The sequence below is a fragment of the Marmota flaviventris genome, chromosome 2 (genome assembly GCF_047511675.1).
Source record: "Marmota flaviventris isolate mMarFla1 chromosome 2, mMarFla1.hap1, whole genome shotgun sequence".
NCBI lineage: Eukaryota > Metazoa > Chordata > Mammalia > Rodentia > Sciuridae > Marmota > Marmota flaviventris.
Genome location: NC_092499.1, coordinates 28,328,094 through 28,354,127, shown reverse-complemented (window position 1 = coordinate 28,354,127; position 26,034 = coordinate 28,328,094). Strand labels below are relative to the sequence as shown.

At 41.3% G+C, this 26,034-nt stretch overlaps 1 protein-coding gene and 1 long non-coding RNA gene across 2 annotated transcripts in view; one reads left to right on the top strand and one right to left on the bottom strand.

The window, feature by feature from the left end:
* LOC139704669 (uncharacterized) overlaps positions 1–5,396 on the bottom strand; it is a 10,906-nt gene extending 5,510 nt beyond the window's left edge. The window contains exons 1-2 of the long non-coding RNA XR_011706551.1: positions 5,208–5,396; positions 40–208 (exon numbers count right to left, since the gene is read on the bottom strand). This is a non-coding gene — a long non-coding RNA (uncharacterized lncRNA). The remainder of the gene's footprint in view (positions 1–39; positions 209–5,207) is intronic.
* Dlst (dihydrolipoamide S-succinyltransferase) lies at positions 4,666–26,034 on the top strand. Its single transcript, XM_027931568.2, has 15 exons — positions 4,666–4,775; positions 5,320–5,353; positions 8,373–8,421; positions 11,597–11,652; positions 11,763–11,837; positions 12,218–12,273; positions 12,799–12,910; positions 15,450–15,602; positions 15,968–16,044; positions 17,086–17,183; positions 20,909–21,039; positions 22,749–22,822; positions 23,030–23,113; positions 23,469–23,636; positions 24,707–26,034. Exons 1-15 carry the CDS (start codon positions 4,713–4,715, stop codon positions 24,839–24,841), a joined length of 1,365 nt encoding a protein of 454 aa, XP_027787369.1. The 5' UTR covers positions 4,666–4,712; the 3' UTR covers positions 24,842–26,034.

The window sequence follows — 26,034 nt, the reverse complement described above, 5'->3', positions numbered from 1 at the left end:
ATACAGCGCAAGGCAAATGGAAGGGATGGCTTAACTCACAGAGAGGGAGTCCTCAGGAGGTCCAGCCCTAGGAGTGGAGCATGGAGTGGCCCAGTCTTCACCAGTCTTGGGCAGAAAACCAGGTTCAGGAAGTGATGTTGGTTTCCCTGCTTCCTCCCCAGGCAGGCTTGGTGCTGTGGCTGGCTGAGAGGAGCCTCTGGCCCTTTCTCTGTAAAGACACCATCTGACAGACCCAGCCCTGCTGGGGGACACTGGGGGCTGCTTAGTGCAGCCAACCAGCATGGGGGCTTATGAATATGTAAATAGGGGCCAGAGCTGGTTGGCTGCTCTCTGTCATTTCCTCCTGCCCCCCCCCCCCCCAAAGAAAGCCATCTCAGAGACGACCTTCCTGAAATGCCATCTCTTCTGTCCTTGCCTAAGGACTCACAGAGCCCTTTGAACATTAGGAGACTGGATTACCCAGTTTCTCCCAATCCTTCAGCCTCCACTGGAAAGCTCCTGGACACTGTTTCCAAATCCCCCCAAGGAAGCTCCAGAGTGATCATCTTTCTCCATGTCCCTAGAGCATCCTGAGTAGACTGAATTCTGTCCTACACCAAAGCATAGCATTTCAAATGTGCAGGAAGAAGAGAGGCTGTGCGTGTGGCCTGTTCCTGCAGCAGAGGTTGGAACACTGTTGGGAAGGCTGGTTGCTAGGCCCAAAAGTGCCCATATCTGACAGGTGAGGAAAACTCACTACCCCAATCCAACCCCTCAATGTCACTCAAATTTTGCTATCTTCTCCTTCAGCTTGGAAAATGGAGTTGATGTTATAATACTCAGTCAATGATATTGATTGAGCTACAGCTCAACTCTTCAACATGGATAAATCTTCAAAACTGTCCCGTCCGGCAGGACACATCAACGTGGGCAGCGAACCTAGATGGGGAGGAATGAAGGGACAAGAGACACGAAAGGTGACAGCAAGACAAAAGTTCTGATCAAGCTGCAAACTTTTATTGTTCACACAGGGGTATTTATATGCAGTGAAAGAAGTCACAGAATGATGCAGAAATTTGATTTAATTCCATTTCAAAACCAGGCAACACCCCCAAAATGTCTTGATTTTCATTGTGTACTCCTCTATCCATTATTTTTAATTACAACTGAATAGAGATAGATAGATGGAATCTAGGTAATACAGAGTGACTACAGGGCATAGTCCTGATTTTATGGAGCCTAGAGATGGAGAGGCAGGGTATAGCCCCACCTACCATCTGATCAGTAATGTTCATAAATACATAAGCAAGCACGCGAGTGCATAGGTCAGACCACACATACAAATACTGGGGAATTTGAAGTAAGTAAAATGAATGCTGAGTGTTTTATTCAAGTTGAGCTGACCCCTCGATATGTTCTATGAACAGAGCCTCTCAATCCTTTCTTTCTTTTTAAAATATTTTTTTAGTTGTAGATGAACACAATAGCTTTATTTATTTATTTTAAGTGGTGCTGAGCATCGAACCCAGTGCCTTACACGCGTGAGGCAAGTGCTCTACCACTGAACCCAACCCCATCCCTTAATCCTTTCTTAAAACACAAAATTGTTCTTTATTGTAATTTTAAATAAATAAATATATAAATATATATTTTTCTTCTTTTAGCAATTTAAAAAATAGATGAAAACCAGTCAGGGAAAGTGGTGCATGCCTATAGTCCCAGCTACTCAGGAAGCTGAGGCAGGAGGATCATAAGCTCAATGCCAGCCTCAGCAACTTAGTGAGACTCTCAGCAATTTAGTGAGACCCTGTCTCAAAATTTTAAAAAATAAGAGACTGAGATTGTAGCTCAGTGGTAGAGCATTTGCCTAGCACATGTGAGACACTGAGTTTGATCCTCAGTACCATGAAAAAATAAATAAAAGTATTGTGTTCATTTACAACTAAAAATATTTAATAAAAATTTTTAAAAAGGCTGGGGATGTTGTTCAGTGGTACAGCACCCCTGCATTCAATCCCCTGTACCACTAAATAGATAAATTAAAATAGGCAAAATACTATGCACATGCATATTGAAGCTATAATGAAAATAAAGGAATGGTTGACATGTAATTCAATATAATCATTGTTATCTGGGGATGATGATCCAGGAGGGTCACACAGGATTTTTCCATTCCTTAAGCTGGGAAGTATGGATATTTCTTCTTCTATTATTATTATTATTGTTGTTGTTACTATTATTAATAGTAGTAGTAATGGGGATTGAACCCAGGGGTGTTCAACCCACTGAGCCACATTGTCAGCTCTTTTTATTTTGAGACAGGATCTTGCTAAGTTTCTTAGGGCCTCACTAAATTGCTGTCTGGCTTTGAGCTTGCAATCCTCCTGCCTCAGTTTCTCAAGTTGGGGTTATAGGCATGTGCTACCATGTCCAGCTCTTTTATTATTTTTCTATAAAACATACACATAGACTTTTATCCCCCATTGAATGAAAAAAAAATATATATATATATAAATGAAAATACTTTAAAAAACATTCTCTTTTGAACCACACTATAACATATTCATGAACTCCTGTCCCAGTAGGGAATGCTGTGCTCTGGGAGGCTCCCAATGCAGAAGAGGGTGCTAGCTTATGGGATGCACCTTGGATCCCATGGAAGGTCTTAGAAGAATTCAAGGAAATCAATTTCAACCTTTTTTTTTTCATCTGAAAGAAACTTTGCATAGTATTATGCACAGGTGTGTTTGTATATATTTGTGTGAAAGTTGTCTAAGACTATAAAACTAGGGTGATCACTAAAACCAGGAGAAATTTTTGCCACATTGTAACCAGGTATGAGCTTCTAAACTTTAGAGAAGAACCTTAAAAATTAATCATTAAAAAGCAAGAAAGAATTAAGCAGTTATTGGTGGGGGGCAACTGGAAAGGTAGCACAGCGGTAGACCATGTGCTTAACATGGGTGAGGCCTTGGGTTTAATCACAGCTGAAAAATAAATAATAATTAAGCAGCTATCTAAGAAATAGCAACAGCAACCCCAGCAAGAGACTGCCATAGCTCCTGGTTATTCTTAGACTCTTCAGCTGTGTCCAGCAGTGTTGTGAGCACAAAAATATTTAGTCATTTCACAAATACTTATTGAGTACCCACAGAGTACCAGGCACCGTGTTGTGCACAACACAACATTCAGGAAAATGACAGACAATAAAAAGGACATTACCATATAATGCAAGGCAAAGATACACACTACTTTGGAAGCATAGAGAAAGTATCTGTCAACTCTGCCAGAAAAGGATTAGGAAGGGATTTGGAAAGAGACTTAAAGGATGATTAGAAGTCCCTAGGCAAATAGGAGGGAAAAGCCCACACAAAGATGAGAAGGAGTGAAATAGCAGATTGGGGTGACAACAAACAGTGTGGTATGATTAAAGCTCAGGGTCAGTGAGAACGGGAAGTAGAAGCCAGATTATCAGGTGCCTGAACAAGTTGGGGAGTTTGGACTTTATTCTATAGATAGGGAGAAGCAACTAAAACAATTTAAGCAGAGGAGTTACAGGATTAGGTTTGTATTTCAGAAGGATCTTGGATAGAGGTGTGAAGGATGGGCTAGAGAAAGTGAGAGTGGAGGCTCAGGACTGTTTAGGAAACTTTGAAAATATTTCAGATGAAGGATGCTGAAATCGACTGTGGGCAGCAGCTGGCATGGATGTTTTTTCTATTTCTAGTTAGGGATTCTACTCACTACTCCAGAATTCCAGTGGCAGTGCTTGTAGGGTCTGAGTCAGAGAAGGCTCTGTGAAGGTCTTGAGGATTAGGCAAAATAACTCAAGTAAAAGAACCAACACCAACAAGCACCAGGCGATTGGTTGATTCATCCATTCATATGTTCATTCATTATTCATTCAACCAGACGTTTTTGAAACATCTTTTCTTTTAGGAAGATGGACTACTACTCAGCGTCCTGAGGACTTGACAGAGTTAAAAAAAAAAAAAAAAAGGGGAGGGAGTGGGGATGCCATGAGCTTTCATTTTAAGGCAGCTGGAAGAAATTCAGCTCACATAACCTAGTCAATCTCTGTCTCAGGTGCAGGGGATACAGCAGTAAACAAGACACAATGTAAATCTCATGAGATTAGGGGTTTATATTCTAGGAGTAGGAAGACAAACCAACAAATTCCAAAAATACACAGGAAACATGGGGAACAATTAGTTTGCCTGGAGAGTTGTTCTACAGACTGGCAAAGATCCGATGATGCAGAAGTAAGATTAGTTGGTGAGGTTCATAAAAGGGCAATGAAAGCCACACAAGCTTAAGATCAGTCAGGCTTGACTGCCAAGTCCAAAACCTGTGCCCTCCTTTTCGTTCTCTTCCCGTGATGCAGAGGCGAAATGGCTTGGTGCCCTAGGTTCCCAGAAAAGAAAGGCGCCAAACTCAAGCCTGCGGGGAAGGCCTGACCTGGGGGCGATGAGGTGGCTGGGTAGTGTAGACACCTTCAGGAGGACCAGCCCTGGGTGTCTGGCAGCGCAGCGAGCTCCTAGTGCGCCCTCCCGCTACCGGCTCTCGCAAGCCGAACCGCGAAGCACTGGGTTGCACTGCTCATACCACCCCCTGCCAATGGTTCGCTCCGAACACCCCTCCCCGCCTGGCGGGTGCAGCGGTCCACCCCACTTCCGGTTATTGCCGGGCCCTATATCCGGTGTCCGCCCGCCCTCGGCTCCTCCGCTGGCGCGATGCTCTCCCGGTCCCGTTGCGTGTCCCGGGCGTTCAGCCGCTCGCTCGCTGCCTTCCAAAAGGTACGGTCTGCCTGGGCCGGAGCTCCGGCAGGTGGGTAACCTGCTGGCGGGTGGACGGGCTGCCTGAAGGGCAGGAGCGCAGCTCGGTGGCCAGGCTGGACACCAAGGGCACCGGGACGCGGAGGCCGCGGGCTGGGCGGCTGGGGGCCCGGCCGATGTCCTCGGGACGGTCATGCCGGACCTTTGGAGCCCGGCGGCCCCTTTCCTTCCCGAGGCAGCTGGCGCCGACCGTTTCCTGCTGTACCCCACCCTTCACCCGGCTTGGGGAGCCGCGCCCGTCCCAACATTAGACTGACTCAGTTCGGGAGGAGGCGCGGTGCGGCCCCCAAGCTGGAGCCGGAGTCCGTCTCCTCCTTTCTTAAAATCAGTGGGTGCCATTCCACTGGGAATTTGAGATAGTTTGGCAGACCCAGTGTGTTGCATTTATATTACCTTTGGAGTTGTGAGATCCACCTGTCATCAGCATTGGAAGTGTGCACCTAAAAAGCTGTTTCTTCCCTCTTTTCATCTTGGGTGACGTCGATAATGTCTTCTTTCTCAACAGGGGAACTGCCCTCTAGGGAGACGTTCCCTGCCTGGTAAGTTCTGCCCTTGCCGTCACCTAAAATGCTCTCCTCCTGGGCAGAGCAGCGTGTGAGGAAATCTGGGTGTATATTTCTTCTTAATTTTCAAAGACCATTCAGTTCATAGGAGTGAAGCAATATGCTACTTAATCATAATAACTCTCATTTAATCATTCAGCCCTTGTTATTGAGGTTTTACTGTGTGTCAGGCACTGTGCAGCTAGGCACTCATTAGGGATGTGGCTATTAACAGTTCTTGTCCTCGTGCCCTTCTGGAGCTTACAGGCTGGTGGGAGGGACATGGTGTGAATTGCTAAACAAGTGAACAGTCACAAATTTTAGTAAGTGCTGAGAAGGAAATATGAAAATGGACTGAAGAGATTTCTTTAAATTGGTGACATTAAGGATGAGATCTGAAGGATGGGACAGAGCAAGCATAGAAAACAGCAGAAGAAAGGGAGGAATAACATCTACAAGGTCCCTGAGGAGGGAAAAAGGTTGATGGTATTTTGGAGCTGGAAAAGTGTGATTTGGCTGGACCACTTTTGTTAAGGGAGACATTGTCATGAGATAGAGATGGTGTGGAGACCTTGGAAGGAGTTTAGATTTTATCCAAATAGTGGTTTGTATTTTTTAAGGTGGGCTTATTAATAATGTATCTTACATAGCTTATTATTTTTATATGCCTGGTATAAATATATGTTAAATCAATCAGTCTTATTGTAGGGTTCTTTGTGTCAAGTGTTGTCCTGAGTGCTTTCTGTGCTTTTTAGTTAATCATCAAGTAGCAAGAGAGGTAGGATCTCTTTTAAAAATGCATAATCCAAAAAAGAGGAGTTAAGTGTCATGGCAAGGTCACTCAGCCAACTATTGGTCAAACCAGGTCCACCTGACTCCTTCCTCAGTCCAAATCTTAACCCACTGTGTTCTCATTTGCTCACATACTCAACAGATCATTTATTAAGTGCTTAATCCAGTGTGTAGCCACTGTGCTAGGTGATGGGATACAGATGGTCTCTACCCTCAGAGATCTTATGGGCTAGCTGGATAGAGAGAGCAAATACGTGTTTATGCACACTTAAGTACATATTTATATGTGGTTACTAGGAAAGATCAGGACATGTTGTGATGAGCATGATGTAGTCCAGCTTGTTGGTAAAGACTTTCTAAAAGTGGTGACATTTAAGCTGAGACTTGAAGAGTACATAGGTATTAGTCAGGAAAATGATATTCCAGGCAAAGGGAATTACTTTTGCAAAGGTTTCCACGCAAGAAGGAATTTGACCAGTTATAAAAATGGAAAGGAACCCTGTATGGTTGGAAAGATAGAAAGAACTGGATGGTTCATGACAGTGTAAAGTGCTTGGACTTTATCCTAAGAGTCAGGAGAACATATGACATCCAGCACAGTGTGTATTGGACTCTCAATAATAAACCTTTTTATTTTTATTTTTTTTGGCAGTACTGGTGTTTGAACCCAGAGCCTCATGCATGCTAGGCAAGCACTCTACTAATGAGCTGTACTCCCAGTCCTGATAATAAATAAACTTTCTTTTCAACTGGAATTCTGAAAGATGTCAAAACATTTCTCCACTTTCTAGATTGACAGGACCAAAAAAAAGAGCCTTGCACTTGGGGAGTTTGCATCTTGGCTCAGGGATTTACTTTATTTATTTATTTAAAGAGAGAGAGAATATTTTAATTTTTTTTTTTTTTTTTTAGTTTTCGGTGGACATAACATCTTTATTTTATTTTATTTTTTTATGTGGTGCTGAGGATCAAACCCAGCACCCCGCGCATGCCAGGCGAGTGCACTACCTCTTGAGCCACATCCCCAGCCCCAGGGATTTACTTTAGAGTAGTCACTACTTGTAGATGAAATAGGAATGGCAGAAACCCTACTTGTAGATGAAATAGGAATAATGGCAGATGGTCTTTTTACTTCAGAGAATTGCTGGGAAACTTGAAAATAAAAATGAGGTCATTATGTGAAAACTTTTTATAACCCAAAAGCACTGTACAAATGAAACCTGCTATAGGCTGAGCTCTGAATTGGACTTGGGGTTCCAAAAATTGGTATATACTATTGTGTTCTACTTCAAAGACATGCTGCACTCAAGAGTTTGCACTGCATAGTCACTGGCTGCTAGGCTAGAGGCATCTTACTTGAGAATTAAAACTTGGGAATGTTTATGAGGAGGTAGGCATAAGCAGGAGCTATCTCATTTGGTGTCTTCTGAGCCTAGGATTTTGGAAAAGTTGTTAATAGATCTGAGAGAGGAAAGACCACAAGACACAGAATATATTCAGGGGAGGTGTCTGTAGTTATTAAACATCAGTTAGGGAGATGCAGTTAAAATTTATGATAAGCACAGTTGGTGAGCAGAAAAGGGGCTCCCACCTTTTTGAGAGTGACCAAGGTGAAGGGCTTCAGAAAGAGCACAAGAAGACGATAAACTGAAAGGTGGGGAAATGATTTGCTCAATCTTCGGACAATCTGGAGACCTTGGGTCTAAAGTAGCTCAGTCTTTGCTGCTAGGGTTCAGTGAGTAAGGTTTCCAGCCCAATCCACTCAATCCCAGATCCACTACCCTGAGTCTCCAGTTAGGTTATGTAAAGTCACTAGATCAGCCATCACATTTTTTTGTTGTTGTTGTTTGTTTGTTTTCCCCAATCTTCAATTGTATTTGAATACTTGGGAAGTAGAGACCTTTTATTATGAGAACATAGGAATAATGAAAGTTTGTAAACTTTTAAGGCAAATAAGATTGTAAAACTCTTTTGGGCTGTGTCATCAGATATCTCCCCTTTCCCTTCCCAAACACCTATTCTTCCCATTGTTCTCTGCCATTAAGGCTACTTTGGTGGAAAAGTTTGAGAAGCAGGACTCTCGTGTGATAAAGATTATGTCATTAACTGCAGTTGGTCCTGCTCTGTCTTGGGGTTAGGGGGTGAGCAGATCTCTTTTCCCTTTCCATCTTGTATCCTGTGTAAGATAAGAGTTGTTGGTTAAGAGTTGTTTTGTTTCTTGCAGGGGTCTCCTTATGTCAGGGACCAAGTTACCCTGACAGCAGGAAGATTGTGTAAGTATCACTGGGGAGTACAGATATGTGGCCATGGGGTATTCAGAATCCAATTCTAAATTGACTATCTGATTTCTTCACTGGCCTTGAGACCTAGAAATCAAGATGGTATCTTGAGTCCTTAGATCTAACTTTGATGATCATTTTTTTTATTTATGATGTACCTTGGGCTTCAGCTTCATGTCAGGTTTGAACCAAGAGTGTACCTGTCATCAGGTGGTTGGTTATTAACTAAAGTTAACTTGGAACCCACTTTTTATGGGAATAGGTATAGAAGAGTGCTCCTAAATATTCTAGTTGGATATAAGCACAGCTGAAGGACTGGAGGGGACATGTATTGTGGAGATTGAGAGCATCCTCTTGGCAGCATAGTTACTCATTTTAGAAACAGAAAAAGCAGACTAGTTGAGCTCTGGGACTTTGATTAGATTGGAGGAATATTATTATTGCATAATGTTGCATTTGGAGAAGGGCCACCTCTGTGTATTTCAGATTCACTTCTTATGAATGTTGCTCTGTATGCCAATTATTTTCATGGTGGTAGTTAAAGGATGCTCTCTAACAACTTGTTCAAGAACTATGAGCTGCTTTCTCTACAGGGAGAATCTTCAAAGTGAGGAGTCAGCAGATTAGCTTTCTTACTGTGCATCACAGTTAAGATTTTTTTTCTCAATTTAGATAATGTTGCACTCAACAAGAAATATTAATTCCTATGATATTTTTGGAGGGCAATTTGGCAGTTTTAAGTCTTTTAATTGCATTGTACCTTTTGATCTAGCAATTTCACCTCTAGGAATCTACACTGAAAAACTGGTGTACCCAGATTTCCCTCAAAATGACAGTAGGGGATTAATTACGCTATAGCATGTTAACACATTTACACTATGATAAGTAGAAAAAAGCATTTTACAAAGTAATTCCATTTTCTATTGTTTGGTACAATTCCATTATAAACATTCTTTTTGCCATTCCTAATATTCTGCAGTGAATATTTTTCTTTTTCTTTTGTGTTACTGGGGATTGAACCCAGGGACACTATTCCACTGAGCTACATCCCCAGCCCTTTTTATTTTGAGACAGGATCTTGCTGAGTTGCCCAGGCTGGCCTCAACCTTGCAGTCCTCCTGTCTCAGCCTTCAGAATAGTGGGGATTATAGGTATGCACCACTATGTAAGGCTTATGCAGTGAACATCTAATGCTTTTGTAATTTTAAAAGTTATTTAAATGCCAAGTGCTGTGGTACCTACCTGTAATCCCAGTGATTTGGGAGTCTGAGGCAGGAGGCCAGCTTTGGTAACTTAGTGAGATCCTCTCTCAGAAAACAAAAGAATGGCTGGGGCTTAGTGGTATAGTGCCACTGGGTTCAGTCCCCAATATTGCAACCCCAACTCTCGAAACACCCCTCTGCCTCTGCAAAAAATTTAGAGATTCAAAATATATCACCTGCAATTTAAATGAAAATGGGGCAGTTATTAATCTCTATATAATAAATACAACAAATAAGTATTTGAAAGTGATTTATGGAAAAAAAAATCTAATCTTTGGGTTGGATAACCCTAATTGGGTCACCTTAATCTAATACCCATTTTTTTGTTATGTGAATGAGTGAATGAGTTATCCACTTTGTTTTATTTTGGTTTTAGTTTTGTCTTTTGAGGTGTTGGCAATCAAACCTAGGACCTCACACAGGCTAAATAAGCACCACTGAGCTACATCCTGAGCTCTCTCTCTCTCTTTTTTTAATCTTTTATTATGAAACTATTTTCTAAGCTACATATGGTGGTACATGCCTATAATCCCAGCAACTTGGGAGGCTGATCCAGGAAGATCACAGAATTAAAGCCATTTCTTGCCCGCTTAGCGTGACCCTGTCTCAAAATTAAAAAGGCTGGGGACGTAGCTCAGTGGTTCAACCCCTAATACCACAAACACACTAAAACAATTTTTTAAAATTTTTATGTTTTTATTTAATAAATAATTACATGGCTCAGAATTCAAAAGGCAAAAAAGGGGTATTAATGAGAAGACTTCTTTATTTTTGTCTTCTAGCCCTGTTGAATGCCTTTTCTCAGTAGCAGCTGTTGCTTCAGGTTCCTGGGTATCTGGCAGAGCACTCTCCGTTGCATTTGCATGTTACCTGTTAGTTCTTATCTATGGGCATGTGTTTTCACATGGTTACAAACTTTACGCATACATTTTGTATTCTGTATTTTAAAAAATAACTTTATTTTTCTCTTTGATTTTTAGATAGACCTTAAAAAGTTATTGTGGCATTATAAACATCTTTAAAGACAATTTTAAATCTGTTTTGCTTTTCTGTTATAAAGATGCTTATTGTAGAATATCCAGAGAGTCCTGAAATGTAAAAGATGAAAATTCCTATCATTCCAAATCATTTTTTCAAACTGTATAAAGTTACCCTACATAGCTACATCTCCCTCTCCCCAGAGGTAACTATTCTTGGTTTTGTGCATAAAAGATGATATTGTTCTCAAGTTTATTCTATTTAATGTAAATGCTATATGAGAAAATGCCTTTGTCTTTGAGTGAGGTTCTTTGGAAGGAGTCCAGGATGGATCTGTACACTGCCTCTTAGCAAAGAGAACAAAATACAAGATATGTGGGTTTGTGGGGGTTTTTTTGTTTTTTTTTTGGCAGAGTACCTTGTTTTACTTGCAAGTAACTATCTTACTTTGCTGCCTTATCTGATCTAAATTTGTAATCTCAAGGACAGAAATACCATTATATCTGACATGTATCACCATGTATCCCTGAGGGCATCTTACATGGATTTGGTTAGTTAAGAAAGAAACCTATCTGGAAGCTAAGTCATTTTCGTGTGTCTGCAAAAGAAGGACGAAAATGCTAATTTTTTTCTTCTAGAGAACCAAATATAAGTCTCTTGTCTTTTTTGAGAACTGACATTTCATTGCAGCACAGGACACTTTTTAAGACAGCCAGGTCATCAGGCACTGGGACTCTACCTGCTGAGTCAGAATCTCTCTGGTTTTGGCCCAAACATGTGTACTTTGACAAAGTTCCCCTGGATGACATGGATGGGCACTCTGGTCAAGAAACACTGATTTAAAGGAAAGGTGACTCATGGTACCTAAACTAGATTAAATGTGAGTAGTTCGCCTGCTAAAGGAGTTAACTTTTATGTTTCTTTCGTAGCATTAACAACAGTAGTGTCTTCAGTGTTCGCTTCTTCAGAACTACAGCTGTGTGCAGTAAGTACCTGCCCTGTGAATGGAGTTTTAATAGAAAGAACAAACTGAGTTTAATTAAAAAGAAAAAACAAATGAACTACTTATGATTTTCCTTTTTGCTTTTTTCCTAGAGGATGATGTGATTACAGTCAACACACCAGCTTTTGCAGAATCTGTCACAGAGGGAGATGTCAGGTGGGAGAAAGGTAGGATTTAGTTTCCTCTCAAGTTGAACCCTGGTTGAACCCAGGGGCATTTTACCACTGAGCCACGTTCCCTCACCCCTTTTTATGGACTTGCCCAGTCATTTAGGGCTTTGCTAAGTTGCTGAGGCTGGCCTCAAACTGGCAATTGTACTTCAGTCTCCTGAATCATAGGGATTACAGGCATGTGCCACCATGCTAAGCATCAACTTCTTAAGTTTTAGTAAAGTCTCCACTTCCCCTATGTTAGTCAGTGGAACCTTTCCCACATATATACCTATTTCCCTTGGCCTTATAGGAGAGGAGTCTTGTAACACATTTGCCGAAAGGGGTTTTGTGGCTTCTGGAGGTCCCCCTCTAATAAATAGCTTTTGTGTTTTCAGCTGTTGGAGACACAGTTGCAGAAGATGAAGTGGTTTGTGAGATTGAAACTGACAAGGTGGGTTTGTCTTTTATTAGTGACAAATTTTCATGATCAACCCTTGGTTTCTCACTCTAAGAAGAAGCAGGATTTAAAGCAGCAGTGTTTTTTAAAGATAATTTTTAACTAGCTCTAACCTTAGTTGTGAAAGTGTTTGAGTAACTCATTAAAAAGAAGCAGTTTATTAAAGTTTTAATTTTAGATTGTTCTGTAGGTATGAACTATGTAACTTTCTAACTTTTAACCTGGTAGCTTTTTCTTTTTTTCCTTTGTGGTACATGAGCTGTTTCCACTTGTTTGTCCACTCGTCTCTTGGAAACACATTAACTGAATTTTACTTTAATGTTTCCAAGAACTGGTGAATCTTCTCTGTAGCAATGACTTGTCTTTGCTCCCACTCTGAAAGTGTGACTTCAGGTGTTTTGCAGGGCCTTGTTTAACCATGTTGCAACTCTTGTAACTCATGTTGGAGATTCTGTGTAATTAATTGGCTAATGCTGTGTAAAAATGTCAGCCCTTTCTCCATCTTTCTTCTTTTTCCAGACATCTGTGCAGGTTCCATCACCAGCAAATGGCGTAATTGAAGCTCTTTTGGTACCTGATGGGGGAAAAGTTGAAGGAGGCACTCCTCTTTTCACACTCAGGAAAACTGGTGGTAAAGAAGTTCTCCTGGTGGTCAAGGTCTCCAGTGTTCCCCCTTGGGATTGGGGCTGAGCATACTGTACTAATAATTCCCCGAAACCTCAAAGACTCTTGCATCCCAGTTGCCCTTAGTTGAGGGAAAAGAAAGAACAATATTTTTATTTATATAGAGGGAATTTTAAATGTTAGGTTTAAAAGAAAAGGGTAGTTTAGGGCTGGGGTTAGCTCAGCGGTAGAGCACTTGCCTAGCATGTATGATGCACTGGGTTCGGATCCTCAGCACCACATAAAAGTAAATAAACAAAATAAAGGTGGTATGTCCATCTACAACTAAAAAGTAATAAAAGAAAAGGGTAGTTTAAAAAGGGAGGGGGGTAGATAATTTTTTTTTTTTTTTAAAGAATAAACCTCATAGTTCTCTGTTCTTTCCATGGATTTCATTTATTTATTTTATTATTTTTATTTATTTATTTATTTTGGTGGTGCTGAGGATTGAACCCAGGGCCTTGTGCATACGAGGCAAGCACTCTACCAACTGAGCTATATCCCCAGCCCTCCATGGTGTTTTTTTATACTGGACCTTTTCTTAAAGATACAATAGAAAATGAAGAGGATATCTAAAGATAGTGATTCCCCTTTCCAACCCTGGCATCAGAATCACATGTATCAGATGATCTGATAAATCACAATCTATCATAGGTAGATTCTTTATTTTTCCTGTGCTGGGGATTGAACCCTTTCCCATGCTAGGCAAGCACTCTACCACTGAGCTACATCCTCAGCCATAGTTGGGTTATGGTTTTTTTTTTTTTTTTTTTTTTGATGGACCTTTATTTTATTCATTTATTTATATGTGGTGCTGAGAATTGAACCCAGTGCCTCACACATGTGAGGCAAGTGCTCTACCACTGAGCCATAATCCCAGCCCTGGGTTATGTTTTTAATGCTTCTCAGGTGATATTGATACAAGCTAGGACTGAGAACCAGTACACTAGAGGACAAAGAATTATTTCATGGGACTATTATGAAGCAAAGTTGTCATCTTTTGTTTGTTTGTTTGGTGGTGCTAGGGATAGAACCCAGGGCCTCATGCCACTGAGCTATATCCCCAGTCCTCTTTAAAACAATTTTTATTTTGAGACAAAGTCTCACTTGTTACTTCGGCTGGCCTTGATCTGCCTGCCTCAGCCTCTCCAATATCTGGGATTACAGGCTCCCCCTCCCTTCATTTCATGTAGTTTCTTTTCACATTTATTCTTTCATAACATCTCTAAGAAGGGTTATATTTCTCTTGGGAAGAAATGAGAAAGAAAAGAATCTATTGAACCTCATGATCAGTATTAGAGATTAGAAAATATCTGGGTTTTTTTGACTCTTAAATGCTGTAACTACTAAGGTCTGTTTCTTTTTAATTGTTAAAATAGTCAAGCAGAGAGAAACCAGACACTCACACTGGGGAGAAAATCTCTATAGGCTAGGAAGCAAGAATGAATCTTCCAGATTCCAAGATTCAATGAATTTGAAGTTCATCTTCTAATCATTCATTTTTTTACTATCAAAAGAAAGTTGTAATTTAAATATAAAACTGGATATAATATCCAGATGGGTAAAAATTGAAATAAACATCTAATTTAAAGTTGTAGATTTATTATTTTACCACCTCATTGATTTTTTTTTTTTTATATATATTTTATTTTTAGTTATCGGCGGACACAACATCTTTGTCTTGTTTTGTTTGTATGTGGTGCTGAGGATCGAACCCGGGCCGCACGCATACCATGCGAGCGCGCTACCGCTTGAGCCACATCCCCAGCCCCCACCTCATTGATTTTTGATAGTCATCCTGGAAGAAATACTTTGAACTCTTAAGCTTAAATGAGTCCTTGATTAAACATTTATTTATTTTTTTTTTTGGTTAAGAATAGTCTTCTACATGTGAAGTTGAAATAGAAGATGAGTATCCATACTATTATAATTAGAAATATGTCTATGTGTGTGTGTGTGTGTGTGTGTGTGTGTGTGTTTAGAGAGAGAGAGAATTTTTTAATATTTATTTTTCAGTTTTCGGTGGATACAGCATCTTTATTTTATTTTTACGCGGTGCTGAGGATCGAACCCAGCGCCCCATGCATGCCAGGCGAGCGCATTACCTCTTGAGCCACATCCCCAGCCCTATGTGTGTGTTTTAATATTTTAAATTGCCTAGGTTTTTTTTTGCTTGGAAGTTTTCATTTCCTTGGGTTCAGAGTAGAAGCTTTGGAAGTACATGCAGAATTTCATGATCCGTAGATATTTGTGAAATCAGGAAAGCCAGTTATCTGAATTGAGGCAGTTATCTGATATAGGACATTTAGGGACTCTGGGGAATAGAGATTAGTGCCTTATGTCATTGTGCATGTCTGATAGGGTCTTGAATATAGCAAATACCCAGTAGACATTTATTAATGGATTGGAGATAGGGCTTTTGCCATTGAATTCTGCTTGGTTTCTGTGATTTGGTTGCTTTCCATTCCAGACAGTGTCAATAGCAATTTTTTTTTCTTGTTTTCTAGCTGCTCCTGCTAAGGCCAAGCCAGCTGAAGCTCCTGCCACAGCCCCAAAAGCAGAGCCTGCAACATCAACTGCTCCTCCTCCCCCTGCAGCACCCATACCCACTCAGATGCCACCAGTGCCCTCACCTTCACAACCTCCTTCTAGCAAACCAGGTAAGCCTCTAACTCCCATGTGTCATTCTGTGAAAGAAGAATACTTTGTTTAATACCATGTCCCCTCACGAACGAGGTATAGTATGAGACCAACTGTGGCTCTGAAAAGGCCAGGTTGGCTGCTTTATGTATAAAGGTCTCTAGATTTTATGTGTGAAGACTTAAAGTTGCATCCCAGCTTTCTGTTCACTGTAACTTTAGGCCAGTTACTTAACTTTTCTGAGCAGATTGTTCATATGTGGAGTGGGAATTATACTAATACACCTCAGAATATTTCAAGTGAAAATACAGTATGAAAGCACTGGCATGTGCTCAGTAAATATTTCTGTCTCTTAATCAGCTGTACCTTTTCTTTTCATTTTCAGTGTCTGCAATAAAACCCACTGCCGCTCCGCCACTAGCTGAGCCAGGATCTGGCAAAGGTGTGCGTTCAGAACATCGGGTAAGCATCTGAGAACTACTGCATTTGCATGTTACCTGTTAGTTGATTAATGGAGTTTGGGTATGATGGTGCCCACCTTTGAATGGCTAGCAATTTATTCTCTTGGCCTTGAAAAGACAGAGTATAGGAAATGGCTTGTTTGTGGTCACATAACCATTAAATGATAGAACTCTAGAATCTGAGGTTTTCTGCATACTTATCCAATGGTTTTTCACTGTTATGCCATCAGTGAAATGCCTTAGGTATAAAATATTTGCAAGGAATAGTACCTTCCATAATGATACAAATACTTCACACAGATGATGTACTGAGAGTTCTATTCTTATACTTCCAGGATACTTAACTGCAGCTAAGGGATATACTACATAGTAACAATAGCTGTCCGGGCAGACATAAACCTCAAGGAAGTTTGGTCAAGAGTGTGGGTTCCTCTGCTTGAGAATACTTCCTAAAAATATTATAGCTTCAAAAGTATGTTGCTCATGAGTTTCCGCTCCACAAGTAGCTACTCTCATGCAAGCCTCTGTCAACAGAAATCTCCATTCTGTAATGATTCTTAGGCTGTCTAGACCTATACCACATTCTTCCTTTTCATAAATTGGTTTTGGTTTTTAAATCACACCATTTCCTGGACCTCCATTCTTGGTCAACCATCAGGCATATCTGAGGTAGTACTTTTGGCTCAGGTTTTGTTGCTTTTGCTCAGAGGAAGAAGACCACCACAGGAAAGGGGAAGCCTAGAACTCTGGATATATATACTTATTTATTTGTTTATTTTTCCTCTTTCCACATTTTTTTATTGGTGCCTTATAGTTGTACATAATGATAGGATTTATTGTTACTATTTGTGGATGTACACGATATAACAATATAATTTGGCCTATATCATTCCCCAGAACATCCCTCCTCCCCTGGTTATATTTAAATACTGTAGTCCTTGTCATCTACTCTTGGCAAGTTCTTGAGTTCTCTCTCTGCCTACTGAGGAATACTTGATCCAGAGAGATCAGATTGTCAATTCTTGTTCACTTTTGCTTTCAGGAAAAAATGAACAGGATGCGGCAGCGCATTGCTCAGCGTCTGAAGGAGGCCCAGAATACGTGTGCAATGCTGACTACTTTCAATGAGATTGACATGAGGTGGGATGTCTAGACCCTCTACCTCCCCATGCCTTGATCTTGCCCCAGTGAGAGACTATCTAGTGCTGTTCCCAAAACTAACTTGATGGGCGAGAGGTACTTCTTTGCTTTGCTTGTAGTTGACTTACACAGGGAAATTTACCAGTTTCATCCTCTAAATGACTTTCCTAATATTATGTTTGTTTCCTCTATGACTTAAAAAACTTAGCCTTTTAGACTTTTATACCTGAATCTTGTGAATTCTGGTAAATGAGGCTATTAATAGTCTTAAATTCTGATGACTAGGGTTAGATTGCCAGAAATGAGCAACCAGGCAAACAGGGCTTGTTCCCAGGACTATCCTTTGGATGGAGAGCCTTCATCATCATGCCAGAGCAGGGGCAACACACCTTGCTTCTTTCCCACAATGACTGCTTCTTGTACATGTTCTTGAGCAGTTTAGAATCATACCAGCCAAAAGGCAGAGGCTTGTCATCTCTCTTGCTTTCCCAGCTTTGAGTGTGAAATGGAAAGTAGTTTGTTTTAAAATAAAAACCTCAGAAGAGTAAAAGGAACTAATTTATTCTACCCATTTCTATAGTGAGTTAATTCTTGACCCACCTGTTTTCTTCAAGATTTTGATGTGTGCAGCCAGGCATGTGGTACATATTTGTAATCCTAGCTACTTGGGATTATAGCCTGGGCAACTTAATGAGACCCTGTGTGAAAAAATTAAAAGGATGGCTGGCATAGTGAAGCATGCCTGTAATCCCAGCTACTTAGGAGGCTGAGACAGGATTGTATTTTGAGGCCAGCCTCAGCAGAGACCCTGTCTTGACAAGACCCTGTCTCAAAAAATAAAAAGGGTTAGGGATGTAGCTCGTTGGTAGAGGACCCCTGGGTTCAATTCCCAGTACCACAAAATAATAATAATAACAACAATAATAATGCATACAAGTATCAGCACAGTAGGGAAGAGAAAGCAGTTAAATTTAACAAACATTTTCAGTGCCTACTGTAAACAAGGAACTAAAGTATGGAATTTAGGGGGTATAATATAAAAATGAGTGAAAAAGAAGCCCTGACTCCCTGTAGCTTATTGTTTGGTTTGGATAAACACAAAGTAAAATCTAGAAAGAAGTGTCAGAAGGATAAAAATAAGGATGAATAGAGAAAGGAGTAAACTCATTTGTTTTGGAAGTTGGGAGTAGAGGTTGCAAAGGTAGGATCAGGGCAGGTTTCCTGGGGAAGTTTTAACAGGCCTTCAGGAATGACTAGTATTTTGACAAGCAGCATTGTCGTTCCAGACAGTGTTAATGAAAGGTATGTATCATGACAACAGTCATGAAAGTACAAGAAATAGTTAGATCATTTCTACCCTGAGGAATATGTATGGGAAAGAGTGGTAAAGAAGGTTGGTTTTGAAGGCCAAGAAAGAAATTTATATTAAATCAGGAGGTGTATTAGTAAGTCTTCAGGGGATCTCCTTGCCTCCTTTTGTCCTGAGTGTTAAGTTTGCTCATCTACTTTTCATTAGGGAAATTTGTTTTCCTTTGGATGAGTTCTGAAAAATAGGAGGGAGTGGTTTATTGACAGTGTGTTAGGGCTTTGTTAACCAGATAAGGCTCTGTGGCTAATTGTACTAGAAATCTCCATTCTATTGGGAAGCTTCCTAAAGAGACTGGATGTCATTCTAGTCAAAGATTTCTTGTTCATAGTGTGCAGGGAAGGACCTTGCCTAATGAATCACAAAGGTTGTAGCTTATGTTTCAGTGCATTAGGTCCAAATTGTACACAAATTGAATGAAACTTTGAAATTCTATCCACTTTCTTAAGACAAAACATGTAAATATTGTGGTCTTGAAAGATGCAGTTGTTCCAACAGCCTCAATTGGAAAGTAAGTATAAGAGTTGGATCTCCTTTCAGTGGCTAATTGAGGTATCCCTTAACAATGGCTTGGGGTCTCACTGCAGCCAGTAATCTCGTTTAGATTGAGTGCCCTTTGGATATTGTGCCCATCAGCTAACCCATAAGGGGCCTTTCTGAGACTCCTCCTTTTCCCTGTTGTCCCAGCTGTGCCTCCAAGGACAGAGTTCTGAAATAGAAACTACTTAATGACCAGACAATGGCATTCCTGCAGGTTTGAGAGCAGAGATGTTTATCACTACTCTTACCCTCTTCTGCAGCCCTTGTGTCTTGGGATCCAATAATGTCTTTAGGGTGGTAATCCTAGCACTAAATAAGGTTAGACTCAGGAAAACAAACATTTTAAACCCAATCAGGCTGTCTAAAAAAATTTCCTTTTTCAAAAACAAAAGGTCTGAAGGGGGTATTTTAAAGTTGTATCACATCTTAGCTTTCATGGTAATGTCAAATTAGGCCATTATAGGGGGAAAGGGAAAACCAAGCATTTGGACCTGAGATGAAGTTAAATTCAATTTCCATTGTGAATAGCTATTCCGATAAATACATAGGTTTCTGAGGCAAAATGATGGTAAAGCCATTTCTCACTCTTCACCATGTATGTGAAAAAAACTGGCCCTGACAGACCAAAGGCTAATCATGTTGCAGAGGTCTCTCAGAAGCAAGGTCCTGCTGCTGAAACTGAAGGTAGCAGGTCTCACTCTACATAGGGCCACTTTTCTAAATATCGAGAAAAACACATTCATTAAACTAATCTAAGGGCAAGCAGTTTGTCTTTTCTTTGTATCCAGGTGCTTAGCTGTGACTCTCACATATGCTGCATGTTAGTACCTGTTCCAAGGAATAAGTGGAAGGAATTCCTAACTCTGAGAATATGAAGGACTTCCAAGGAGCCTGAAAGAGCACTGGGTTTACCCTTCCTTGATAATCATGACTGCTTTTGTTCACATGAAAACCATAAGCCCATGGGTGGTTTTGTCATTTTGATTTTTGTGGTACTAGGGATTGAACCCAGGGCCCTTTACCACTGATCTATATCCCTAGCCCTTTTTATTTTTTATTTTGAGATGGTCTTGCTAAGCTTCATGGCCTTTCCCTGAACTTGAGATCCTCCTGCCTCAGCTTCCCAAGTTGCTGGGATTATAGACATGTACCACTGCTCCTGGCTTGTTTTTATTTTTCTCTGATAATCAGATAAGAGAATGTCCCAAAGAAGCTAAAATCTGGTTTGGTGGTTGTTGAAAATAATTTTGATAAATGAAAAGAATATTTCTGTTTTATAGACTTTGCTTATACTTTAAAACATCCCCCCGATCACACACACACACACACACACACACACACACACACACACTCAAGGTAGATATCTCACTATTTTAGTTAGAAATACTTTTCTCATTCAGGGCAAGGATGTTGTGCTATGTTATGTCTCATTCATATTCTCTGTTACTGAAATCTGTGACTTCTAGGACATAATAAGCCCTGTAAAGACTCAACCCACCTTAAAGACACATTGCCCGGATTCCTTTCTGTCCAGTTTTTATGAAAGAACAAGGTGTTGACTTCTAGTAAACTATTTCAAAACTCAAACATGGCGGACTGGGGTTGTGGCTCCGTTGGCGAGTGCTAGCCTAGCATCTTTGAGGTGCTGAGTTTGATCCTTAACAGCACATTTTAAAAAAAAAAAAAAAAAAAACAACTTAAACATAGATGGTCCAGAGTAAGGGAAAGGCTTTGCCTATTTGTGTACTTGGGTGGAAACATGTTTGAATGTTAAAATCAAGGCTTCATTTGTGTTTTCTTTTGTAATATGTTTTTACAGTAACATCCAGGATATGAGAGCTCGGCACAAAGATGCTTTCCTGAAGAAACATAATCTCAAACTAGGCTTCATGTCAGCATTTGTGAAGGCCTCAGCCTTTGCCTTGCAGGAGCAGCCTGTTATAAATGCAGGTGAGTTTCTGGTGGCCAATATTGCAAAGGTCTTAGAAGGTAGGTGTACACACAGACCTGCTCCCACATTTAGTAGACCAAGGCTTTTATTTCATAACTTGACCATCTTCCTCAGAGATTTCTTTTCTTCTTTTTTTTAAGTACTGGGGATTGAACTCAGAGGCATTCAACCACTGAGCCACATCCCCAGCCCTATTTATTTAGAGACAGGATCTCACTGAGTTGCATAGTACCTCGCTGTTGCTGAGGTTAGCTTTGAACTCACGATCCTCCTGCTTCAGCCTCCTAAGCTGCTGGAATTATAGGCATATGCCATGTGTCTGGCTAAGATTTTTTTTTAATGTACTTTTCTGAAAGGCCACCATGATTATTTCTCTCCACAAAGTGGGCAGAACAGTTTCTCTTCCTGATGCATAGCTTGGCATTTGCTCTGGTAGCAGGCAGTTGTGGGGCAGCCCAGCTCTCTTTGGTGCCTCCTGTCAGGATAGGAGCTCATGTTCTGGCTGCCCACCCCTAATCCCCGTGGGCCCTGTTTTCTTGGAGCCTGGCCTCTACATTTGACATAGTCCTCCAGGTTGACCTCTGATCTCAGGTTGATGGGCCTCACTGGGAATCTCACTTTCATGGACTTGGTACTTGTTTTCTTTCAACTTTTTATTCACCCACGTCATTGAAGTGTTGACCTAACAAGCAGTTCTCTTCTTCCTATTAAAACATTTCTCTATCCCTTGGAAGACTGGAGAGCAAGCAGTGATATTTTTGCAATCCTCAGCAAAAGATCTAGAAATTGGAGCCTAGTCACTTCCATAGAGTGCTGTGCTCTAGGTAGATAGGAGGGTGGACTTTGTCCCCAATGTGTTCCTCATTTTGTTTCTTCCATTCTTATGCTTTCCTGACTGGCATTCTCCCTTTCCCTGCCCCCCTCTTTTATGCCTTCCCATGCTCATAGGCATCTTTCAGAGTTCTTTTGGCTGGGCTGTAGCAGTAGCTCAGTTGTGGTATGCTGGTCTAGCATATGTGAGGCACTGGGTTCTATCCTCAGCACCACATAAAAATATGTCCATGTACAACTAAAAAATATTTTTTTAAAAAGTTCTCTGACTTTCTTTTACTTTACATGCTTTTCTTCAGTACCTTATATAAAGTACAGCATAGACTTATTATCTGTGGAGAAGGTTCCCAAGCCTTTGTTTTCTTATGAGTACTAGACGTAAATTCTCAGCTGCTGGTTTGCTGTCTCAAGTTGGCATATTTAAAAGCCAGACCACTAGTTCCCCCTCCATTTCCTAAAGAGAAGCTTCCTTCTTCCCCTTGTTGAAAGCAGAATGGGCAGCGTGCCTATGCCCCTTCTTCTTTGCTGAGTGGCCTTTTTTTGTTAACACTAGCCATCCCGTGCTAAGGGAGGGCTTAAGAGGGGTAGTAACAAGAACTTGATGCTCTCTAATCCCATGTGAGCCTGTGTATTGAGCACTTCTGAGGGCTGCCACAGAATATATGCTCAGTTAGGGAACTTGGGAAATATTATCATTGCTTGGGATAGGAGTAAGTAGTGTGCCAGTTGCCATTTGTAATGTAATTATTTTTATGCTGATTGGTCAGCCCACACTGTATCAAGAACTGCAGATTTTTATTCTGTTAATAGAAATATTAGCTTATTAGCCTTGGCCTGGGGAGTTATATGTAACCTTTTTTTTCTCTGTCTCTCATAGTGATTGATGATGCAACCAAAGAGGTGGTGTATAGGGATTATATTGACATCAGTGTTGCGGTGGCCACGCCACGGGTATGTTGGGGCAGGAGGTGGGGAATGGAGGTAGTTAGTAAAAGTAACCTTTTTTTTTTTTAAACCATACCATGTTCTTTTAATGTCGGACTTAAATGTCTTAGACTTTTAATCATGGTGAGTAATAAAAGTATCCTGGGTAGGGGACTTGTAACTAGAAAGGGTACTGTTAATTTGCAACTGAAAATGTTTTTTCATTCTTTTCAGGGCCTGGTGGTTCCTGTCATCAGGAATGTGGAAACTATGAATTATGCAGATATAGAACGAACCATTAGTGAACTGGGAGAGAAGGTAAGGTAGAAAGAAGTGTGCATGAGAGCTGCTGGGCAGGTGTGGGAAGAGCCAGCTAAGAAATACATAGCCACTGAGGAAAGTAGTGCCCTAGAAGATTAAGCATAGCATGCTTAGTTGACTGAAATCTCATGAAGTGAGACCTGGTGGGGGAAGAAAAGGTCAATTCTATGCAATCATGCCTTTTCTCTGGAGCACTGACACAGTCACCTCAGCTAAGCAATTGTCATGCTGAAGGTGGAGGGTGTAGTACTGACCTCAGATATGAGCTTACTTACCTCAGATATGGACCTACTTTCTTTAGGTGAAGGAATCTGTATTTGTTTAATGTTTCAATTGTGAACTCTGTTTTTAGGCCCGAAAGAATGAACTTGCCATTGAAGATATGGATGGTGGTACTTTCACCATTAGTAACGGAGGCGTTTTTGGCTCGCTCTTTGGAACGCCCATTATCAATCCCCCTCAGTCTGCCATCCTGGGCATGCACGCCATCTTTGACAGGCCAGTGGCTGTGGGAGGCAAGGTAGGAACTATTGCTTATAAGGTCCTACCTAATAGCTGGGTGATGATGAGAGTGCAGTCCAATTAAGGGCTTATTATAGAGCATTCACTATAATTTTAGGCCTAAGTTTCATTTCTTAGTATATAATTAACAGCTAAGGCACTCACTATCAAATTGTGGTCTATGGATCAGCATCATCTGGGAACTTGTTAGAAATGCAGATTCTTAATTCCATCTCAGCATATTTGAGAACCATTGAGGAGACTTGCCCTTCCTCTAGGACCAATTAAAATGTTTCATTGTTTAGGTGCTATAGAGAGTGGGGGATAGAGTTGCAGTCATGGACCTTGTCCCTGGGAAACAGAAGACAAGAATGCACAAGAATTTAGGAGCTTTGAAGTTGTCTGATAAGGCTTGGAAATTTTCTAAGGCCTTAGATGATAAAGGGGCTTCAGCTAGCCCTTAAAAGATATATTGATAGGAAAAAAACTTTCTCAGACTCCTGGGTTTAGAATCTTTTGGGATCATTACTTCCTTTGTGAATTGAAAAGCCATGGATCTTCTGCCTGAAAAGTGGTCACCCAACTTTGCATAGTGTCAAGAGAATTTGTGCACTCCAGGTTAAATATTTTTTCTTTTAAATTGTAACTATGGGCTGGGGCTGTGGGTCAGTGGTAGAGCACTTGCCTAGCAGGTTTGAGGCCCTGGGTTCAATCCCTAGAACTTTGGAGGGGAGGGGTGGGGGATGTGTAATTGCAATGCTTCAGGCAGCCCAAACAGAGGAGGAAGGCTTTCTGTAGATAGCAGATGAGTTGGAGGGTGGACAAGGCAGATTATGTTGTGTTGTTTTATTTTAAGGGCAGTTGTGAGACTATTTTCTCTTTGTTTATTCTTTGTTTCTAAGTAGAGGAGCTTTGCATTAAGGGTAAAGATTGGCCTTTGAAAATATGATAAGTATGCAGTGGCCACATTAATAGGAAAGCCTCTGGAACTAAGAGCTTGCCTGAGGGCAGCACTTTCCCATCTCCCTCCCTCTGCAGAGCTTTCTCTGACCTATTGGTGACAGACCTGTTGACCTTTACCCTCTACAGGTGGAGGTGCGGCCTATGATGTTTGTGGCCCTGACCTATGACCATCGGCTGATTGATGGCAGAGAGGCTGTGACTTTTCTCCGCAAAATCAAGGCAGCAGTAGAGGATCCCAGAGTTCTCCTCCTGGACCTTTAAGAGAAAGCCCCATACCCTACAAATCGACCATGCAGGAACTTAAAACCAGTCTTCTCCTTGTCCCCTCATGGGTCCCAGGTTAGCCTGTGACAGGCAGGTATTTGCTGTTGGCCTCAAGCAAGGAAGCCAGGGTACTATGTAACCAGCAGTTGCAGGTCTTCTCTTGGTGTTCCTGCCAGGCTCTCTCCCTCTGAATCTTTCTCTGGCCTTTGAATATCTTATTTCCTTAGGCTTAAGAGAAAGAGAGAGAGTGAGAGAGCCTTAATGGATGCTCATTAATATTCCTGCCTTTCTTCCATTTAGCCTCTGCACAGATGATTTTTGCTTCTCCCCATTGCCAGTATACTATAGGGAAACCACTGGGACCATGTGATTAAATTTTCATCTTTGGAAAATCTGTTCTCCAGAGATGCCTAGGGGGGTGCTCTGCCTCCCAGGCTCAGAGCAGCCTCTGTCCCAGCTGTGCACATTCTCACTTGATGCCATCTGTGTGGAGGTACTGAACACAGGTGAAGAGGTGCTGTTTTGCTTCTTAAATGGCACCGTCATTCTCAGATGTCAGTGACTTCAAGATGCCTCTTCTACCTCTTCCAGGAAACACAGGCCAGGGGATCTGGATGTGGGGGGAGAGGGCAGAGTACCCCCCTGAGGCAACATGTTGTAAATGTCAGTGAGAGCAGAACTCAGGCCTGCCCTCACACTCACAGTCATAGATTCATGCCAGGAAGACCCACTTTGGCATAATCACACAGTTGTGGTTGTGCCAACCCTTTCCAGGATGCTAGGAACCATCTAGCACATTGTCCTCATTTAGAGCAGATTCTAGCGCATCATGGCAGTGGGACAGAGCCTGGTCACAGTGAAGACTGGAACCTGGGGAGAGGAGGTATCCTCTGACTTGTTCACATTGACTCGAGCTTTTAGATTCAGATTCAAGTTGGACTGAGGAGGCTGTCCTCTTCCTTCCCATGTTGTGGCCCATAGGGAGCCAGGCCTTGGCTCTTGCCCTATAGGACACAGATCTAGGGGAGGATGGACTGTGGTGGGACCCAGCCTCCAGGTATTAGTACATAGTGATGAAGTGACTGGTATTATCTCTAAGGTACTGCCCTTTGAGTCTGGGCACAATCATTGGAATTCCTTTGGAGCATGGTTAAATGCAAGTATCTTGTGAAAGCTACTGTGCTGTATGG

Bases quoted from the DNA above. Each gene is read 5' to 3' on its own strand.
- Dlst (XM_027931568.2), top strand. From the start codon at position 4,713: ATGCTCTCCCGGTCCCGTTGCGTGTCCCGGGCGTTCAGCCGCTCGCTC. The intron at 11,653-11,762 runs GTAAGTACCTGC...CTTTTTTCCTAG, and splicing joins CAGAACTACAGCTGTGTGCA to AGGATGATGTGATTACAGTC. The intron at 12,274-12,798 runs GTGGGTTTGTCT...TTCTTTTTCCAG, and splicing joins GTGAGATTGAAACTGACAAG to ACATCTGTGCAGGTTCCATC.